The sequence below is a fragment of the Medicago sativa genome, chromosome 6 (assembly GCF_051527215.1).
Source record: "Medicago sativa cultivar Bolivia chromosome 6, Bolivia_mono, whole genome shotgun sequence".
Taxonomy (NCBI): domain Eukaryota; kingdom Viridiplantae; phylum Streptophyta; class Magnoliopsida; order Fabales; family Fabaceae; genus Medicago; species Medicago sativa.
In genome coordinates, this window is record NC_140754.1 from 14,787,876 (window position 1) to 14,794,767 (window position 6,892).

The 6,892-nt window shown below is 32.5% G+C and overlaps 1 protein-coding gene across 2 annotated transcripts; it reads right to left on the minus strand.

The window, feature by feature from the left end:
• Positions 1-308: 308 nt before the first annotated feature.
• On the minus strand, positions 309-4,264 carry LOC146913090 (Rhomboid-related intramembrane serine protease family protein). 2 transcript variants are annotated; one of them, XM_085716338.1, is made up of 7 exons: positions 4,191-4,264; positions 3,245-3,548; positions 2,726-2,939; positions 1,978-2,143; positions 1,327-1,497; positions 802-956; positions 309-671 (listed from the first exon to the last, which is right to left on the minus strand). In XM_085716338.1, the coding sequence occupies exons 2-7, from the start codon at positions 3,540-3,542 to the stop codon at positions 401-403; spliced, it is 1,275 nt and encodes a 424-aa protein (XP_085572464.1). In that variant the 5' UTR covers positions 3,543-3,548; positions 4,191-4,264; the 3' UTR covers positions 309-400. The 2 variants fall into 2 exon arrangements, with proteins under 2 accessions (XP_085572464.1, XP_085572465.1); XM_085716339.1 differs by having other exon boundaries at positions 4,116-4,264.
• Positions 4,265-6,892: the final 2,628 nt, after the last annotated feature.

A 6,892-nucleotide genomic window follows, 5' to 3' on the forward strand; every position in this document is an offset into this window, starting at 1 on the left:
ACCTTTGATTGCAGTTCACCAATTATCACTCTTAGTAAAAAATTATGAGCCTTAGTCAAAGATACACCAAAGCATCTAACATAGGTGAAAAATGCAAGCTTAATAAATTGGGCTTCTTCTTTGTAACTTCTACCTCCACTCGAATAAAATAAATTTCTATGGAACCTGTTGGATCAGCTTTAACATATTTCGGTTATCACTATCATCCCCTAGTGAACTTAAATCTTAACTTCCACCCTTTCTTCATTCAGATTTTTCAGGGAAATTTAATTCATCCAACCATGGGTTGATAAGTTCCTTCTCAAAGATCATCAAAAACGCATATATATTATATACTCTATCTTTAAAAAGATCATCAAAAACTTTAGTGTTTGTGTTACATATAAAGCTCTCATGCAGTTCAACAAAGTATTGACATATACTCCAAGGCTACAACAGCTACTTCATCAACAGATGCCAATGCATTGAGAGGGGGATCCATAAGCAAAAGGAATGAACTTAAAACAACGACGAATATGGCGAAGATAGCAAGTGATTTGCATGAAGCACCGTATTTTCTAACAAGTTTGAGTCCTTCTCCACCGGTTCCTGGTGATGTCTTGTCCAGCTGAAGAGCCGAACTAGTTAGAAAGCCATATGCCATGCCCGTGAAAGCTGCTCCCGAGTGTGACCTACAAATGAATCACCAATAATAAATATTTACATTTTTCAATTCGATGAACATTTCGGAATGTATATATAACATTTTTTTGTGTTATATCAATCAAAATACTTTCTCTAAATAATGTAAGCCATACATACCACTCATCAATTGGACCAAGGTTGCATAATATGAAACCAAGAGCTGTAATAATTATTGCCTTCTTGAATAGATTGTCAGAATCATGATTTTCAATGACATCTCTATTTTGAATTTGGTACATGAGCCAAGCACCAAGTATTGCAAATGCAGGTCCCTGATTCATGTTAGACAAAGAAACTTAAAGACAACAAAATAGGTATAACCGAAAGTAACACATTGCAAAAGTTTAAGTTCCACTTACACAACATTTGCATAACAATGAAAGTAAAAATTTTATTACATTTAAGGAGGAGTAAACTGAAAATCAGAGACCTAATGAAAATATAGGATCAATTTAATTCTTGCAAAATTTGGATTCCATGCAGTTATTAATCTTGGTTGTCTTTTCTAAAATAAATAGTAAATATGTGTATCGTTAGCTCGCCTATCTCAAATTGACGGCTGAGATTAGTTAATGCATTTAACCGCATGATTTTACTATGAATTAAGGTGGGTAACTGCGTGAATTTTAGAGTGATACTTACGGTGCCACCAACAGTTGGATCTGGTGTATGTAGAAAACTTGCAAAGTTGCCAGAAACTCCACCAAGTATGTAGATCAAGAAAAATGTAAATGAACCATAGCCTTTGCAAACTTGAGGCCCAAATGATACAAGGGCCCAACAACTCAGAGCCATGTGAAATATTCCTGCATGCTGCATATGAAAAATTTGCTAAGTAGTATACACATGAAGCAAATTCGCAATGAGATTCATCAAAAACAAAACTAGAAATCAAACCGGTGAGACTTTCGTGTGTTTAATGGTTCTATCGGTTTAAAATGATAAATAAAAGAGGAAAAAGTATTAAAAAATTTTAAAAAAAATTAGTTGAGCAAACCATGCCTAACTCTAGTTCAACCCGAGCACAATGTAACCGGCATGAAACCATCCTATTAATGACCTGGTTCTTGGTTCAATCGAATGAACCGATCGGTTTGGTAGATTTTTAAAACAACTGGATACACCTGATGCACTATATTTCTGATTTCTCAGATGGCTTTTGAGAGTGAGTGAATGCCATCTTGTACCAGAAATATAGAGTTAAATGATGTGATTCGCCTAGATGATGATACTGACTAGTTTCATGTATATATATGTGGAATGGAAACACAGACCCAATTTTCAATCTTGTACCAGAAACATTGGTGTTATAAGCCTCCACCATTCTCCAACCATGATCAAATGGTTTATCTTTGCTCCGTATAACATTGGAAGTGAAAACAGCTCTAAGTTATCATTCCTTATAGGACTTGCTATTTCAAATAGAAACACTCCAATGTTCACTGATGCCAATATACCTCTGCACCAGATATAACAACATAGAAGGATGAGAAAGAGTTACTTACAATTTGTCAGATGATAAACAATTGAGTGAATATGCAAATTGGTCCTCATAATTGTAACCGTCTGTCAAAATAGTCCTTTAAATTTGTATATTCGCAGATACATCCGTAAAATCGTAAAGTGTCAGTCAAAATAGTCAATCAATTAACTTTTACCATCGGACACTATAAGGCTCCTCCACGTCGATCCCATATCAATGCCATCACACCGGAGACTAATTTTCCTATTACCTTAGTTCTCTCATGGAGAAATTTGCTAGTAGTTTGCACAATTGCAATTACTAACAAATTTGTCCTTGAGATGTCCTATATTTCATAGGTAAATTAGTCCCTAGTGAGCTGACATTGATATGGGATCAACGTGAAACATGACCTGTCCTAATAACATGTCAGTGATGTCACACAATAGCCTCCGACAAAAGAATATAACTGAGACAATTTTGAATGATATATTACAATTTCAAGAATGTATCCGTCACTGCCGACAAGAGTGGAGTTTGAAAAGACAAAACAGGAATTTATGACAGGTCAGGACTTACATGAGGTAAAGACTGGATGTATTGTTTAGCTGATCATTTGAATCTATAGCAGATATTGAACCACTAACACCTTGGATTCTTCTTATATTGACATAAGTATTTGGTTTCCTAAAATTTGTTCTTTGAGTATCTTGGCTGATAATTTGTTTTGGAGCTAAACTTTCATCCTTAGAATTTTCAACATAAGATGCCACAAGAGATTCTTGGTTTATGCCTGCATACATAAAAACTTACATATTTATCTTTGTACCATGCATTAAGCAAATACTTCAACATGACAACAAGAAATGTTATATATGAATTTTGGCACATAAAGTTGACAACAAATTTCTACAACAATTTCGATGGTTAATGCAGTTCAAATACATGCTTAATTACGTTTAGTAGATGGTTGACGAATATAACAAGGTGCTACAACTCATTAACCATCCACTAAACGCAAATATCCATGATTTTAAGCGTCATTTGCAGGACTAAAATGAGAAGAAACTACGATACCAAAAAGTAATTACACTTTACCTTTATTTACTTTGCCAAGATACTCATCAAGAGACTCAAGTTCATGTTTTGATTCAGATTGACCATTTCCTTGGTGCACATTCATCACCTCATTTGATGCATCGGAAACATGTAATTTTGTATTATGTTGTAGTTTTCCAAAATAAGAATCTAATGATCTTAGTTTCTTCTCAGCAGAGGTAGACTCTGATGAACACTGAACACGTATTTTTGTCGCGGTCTTGTACAGAGAATCTCTGCCAAGAATTATGCATGTGTTCTTGTAAGGTGTTCTGTAACATACTGAAAATGCAGCCATGAAAACCTGAAGAAGAGAAAATAGAAAAGTTTAAGAAACATATTGTAAAGAAAAAATTAAGCGTTCTTACCATTATTACTAGGTGTGTGTTACAATACAAATTTTCTATTAAGCGAATAAATCTAACCAATACTTGCTATTTATTTTGCAATCAAGCTTTGAAAATGTACATATAATTACTAATTATTGATTTTTTCATCAACTATTGGTATTTATATTCACACTCTAATTTAATAAGGTATTTACTAAAGAGGAATTGGTTTCCAAAATACAACCAAATCTTGCAGTTAAATTTATATTCATTTCCTAATTTAAGAGCTGCAATGTCCTTATTCTGGCAATTAGATGAATGAACTACATCATTTCTGCATAAATATGTTTCAAAATTTGTACTAGAGTTTCTGTTTTCAAACCAATGATGAACAAGATTGTCTTAATGTCTTGTTATTATTAATTAAAATCTAACAAATTAAAATTTTAAGAAATATAAACACTTGACAAAATGAAGACAAGTATTACATATGAATATTCTCAGAAACAAAATAAAATTGTCATAAGGCTTAAGAACAGTACCTCTTAAAAATACCAAAGTACAAGTACAGTGACTAAACCAAGAAGCTGAAAACCAAAGTACAATACTGGACCTACCTGTTCAAGTTTGTTATGGGCTTCAGATTCTCAAATGAAGTTTAGGATAGTTGTTACTTAGTACTTGCATTAATATTGCAATATTACAGTTAATGCTACCTCTTATAAGCCTCCTTTGGAAACTGTTTTCTACTATAAATTGTGTGAGGTGTGGAGTTACACATCTAGACCGTCATATCAAGATCGGATGGTTCACATTTCAACGTAAAGCTTCGTTTTTATATATCTAAAATACTGATATTAAAATTTGAAAAGTCTGATTTTGATTAAATGGTCAGGATGACATTGACCACGTATTGTCACGGGGTTGTGATCGCACACAATCGAGACCTGTTTTTTCTAAATATATTTTTATTAATATTAATACTTCTAATTTAACATAGAAGATTAAAAGTTAATATTAAACATATTTATACATTTTTTTTTTTGAAGGAAAACATATTTATACATAAAAGATAGTTTAGTAATAACCATAAACTAAATGTACATATCAATTAAACTACCAATTTTTGGTAATATTATAGAGCTTAATATTAGAGAGAAGGACTGATGTAGTATTATTGTTGATAGTGAACCATAGGGACAACTTATTCCCTAGCCACACCGTTCCTTATCTTCATTTAGCCATTCATGTTTTGTAACAAGAGATATCTAAAGTTGAAGAACCAATAAATGAGACGAATAGGATTGTGGATGGACCCACTATTCATCAATCTCACGGACACGTTGCATGCTCAAATACCTCAAACTTAGTTAAGGATAATTAGGTGGAAAAAACAGCACAAGTGTCTCTTATAAACAATAATCAAGTAATTGTAATTTTAGTAACGTAAAAATAAATTTGACTTTTTTATAAAAAAAAAAAAATAAATAAAAAATTAAGATGAGGGTAGACTCACTGAGCATCTCTTATAGTTTAACCTGTCTCGCAATACTTAACCTAATTTTAACCTAATTTGTCCCTCTACACTTTTGCATTTAATGTTTATCTAAAGGCAAATTATGTTCCCAATTTTATGCTATTTTTTTGAAAAGGAATTACTCCGCCCTATATTACTCTGCTTGCAATTTAATCTTTCCTACTATCATGGCAATTTAGGTGCTATTTTTTTTAAAGGAACAACCGCGCTAAACAAATCGCTCTAACCAGTTGCAATTATAAAGTCAAATAATAATTTACCTAATTGAATCAGTTAACCTAATGAGGAGTGCTAGCAACACTCTCTTTTAAACATTCTCTCTAGCACTCACTCTTTTATTAGGTGAAATCAATGTAGGAACTACACTTTGGAAATTGAACGCACATAAAGTGGTGGGACATATATTGATTTCACCCAATAAATGAGTGAGTGGTAGAAAGAGTGCTCAAAAGAGAGTGTTATTAGCATTCCTCTAACTTAATTTCATCCACATTTATAGCCTAATATGTTTCCTTCAATGATTTTTTGCCATATGTTATGCGCCCCTTCCTAATTATTCTAAAATCAAATCAGATTTCCCAACCATAATTTCTCATAATATAATTGCATTAAAAATGGTACATTTTCATTAACGTTGAATAAGCTTTGTGTATATCACGTGTAATTTGGAGTATTTCTGTTAATTGTTTTGACTCTAAATGTTATTGATTGATTTAAATTACATAAAGTTTTCCTGCATGATAAAGGAGTTTAGTTCTCATGTTCTCCCTTGCATCAAGGAGACTCGGCAAATAAGAAAGAACACCGAACTCTGCTTACACCTTGCTCCTCCGTTGCATTGTAATCCGGAAAATATGAAACAATTGGAACTAAGCTTTCAACATAGTCCATGGTCGAGTACCAGCATGTAGTATTGTCTTCACTCATAGTAGTAATTTCGGTTCGCCCTACTTTACCATCTCTCCAATTACAGATAATTGCTTCTGTTTCATCATTGCTCTTAAGTATTAGTGTATCACCATCCTCATAAAGAAGCAACGGCACCAATTGCAGAGTTTCGTAGTAGGTAGAATCTATCAGAAGATCCTGATAACTAAGTTTAAGAAACTGAGTCCACGATTCTTCAACCCCAAATGGAGGATCATGTTCCCCCTTAAAACGATGGGAATATACACCAATTAACGTAAATTGTGGAGAATGTTGGGTAATTTAAATTTGGCTTAAATATGCAATTCGTCCCTGTAATTTGGACGTGTTTTGATTTTCGTCCCGGTAAAAAAAAAATTACAAACATCCTTGCGAAAAAAACTTTTGTTTTAAAAAGGTCCCTGGCCCCGCTTCACTTATGATTTGGCATGGTTTTGGACATGTGGCAGTTGCTGACTGTGCAACTTTTGCCATGTGGCACTGAGTGGCAGGCCAACTCATTACAAAAAATATTTTTAAAAAAAAAAATTCTTTTTTTAAATTAAAAAATCTGAAAAAAAATTTCGGGAAAAAACTTTTAAAATTAAAAATTTTGAATTTAATTATAACAATTATACTATTTTGTTAAGAACAAGACATGCTAGAAAAGCGAAGAAGAAAAAGTATCAAATACAACAACATAGCAAAACGGCAGAAATTTCGAAAAATGAAAACTACAAGGCATCTTTTAATAAACTTTGATAATTAAAAAATATTAGTCACTGGATTGATTAAAAAAAGATTAAATTAGAAATAAATACTTAAAACCAAGGAAAAAAATCAACAAAAATATGACAATATAAAAACAAAGGAAGA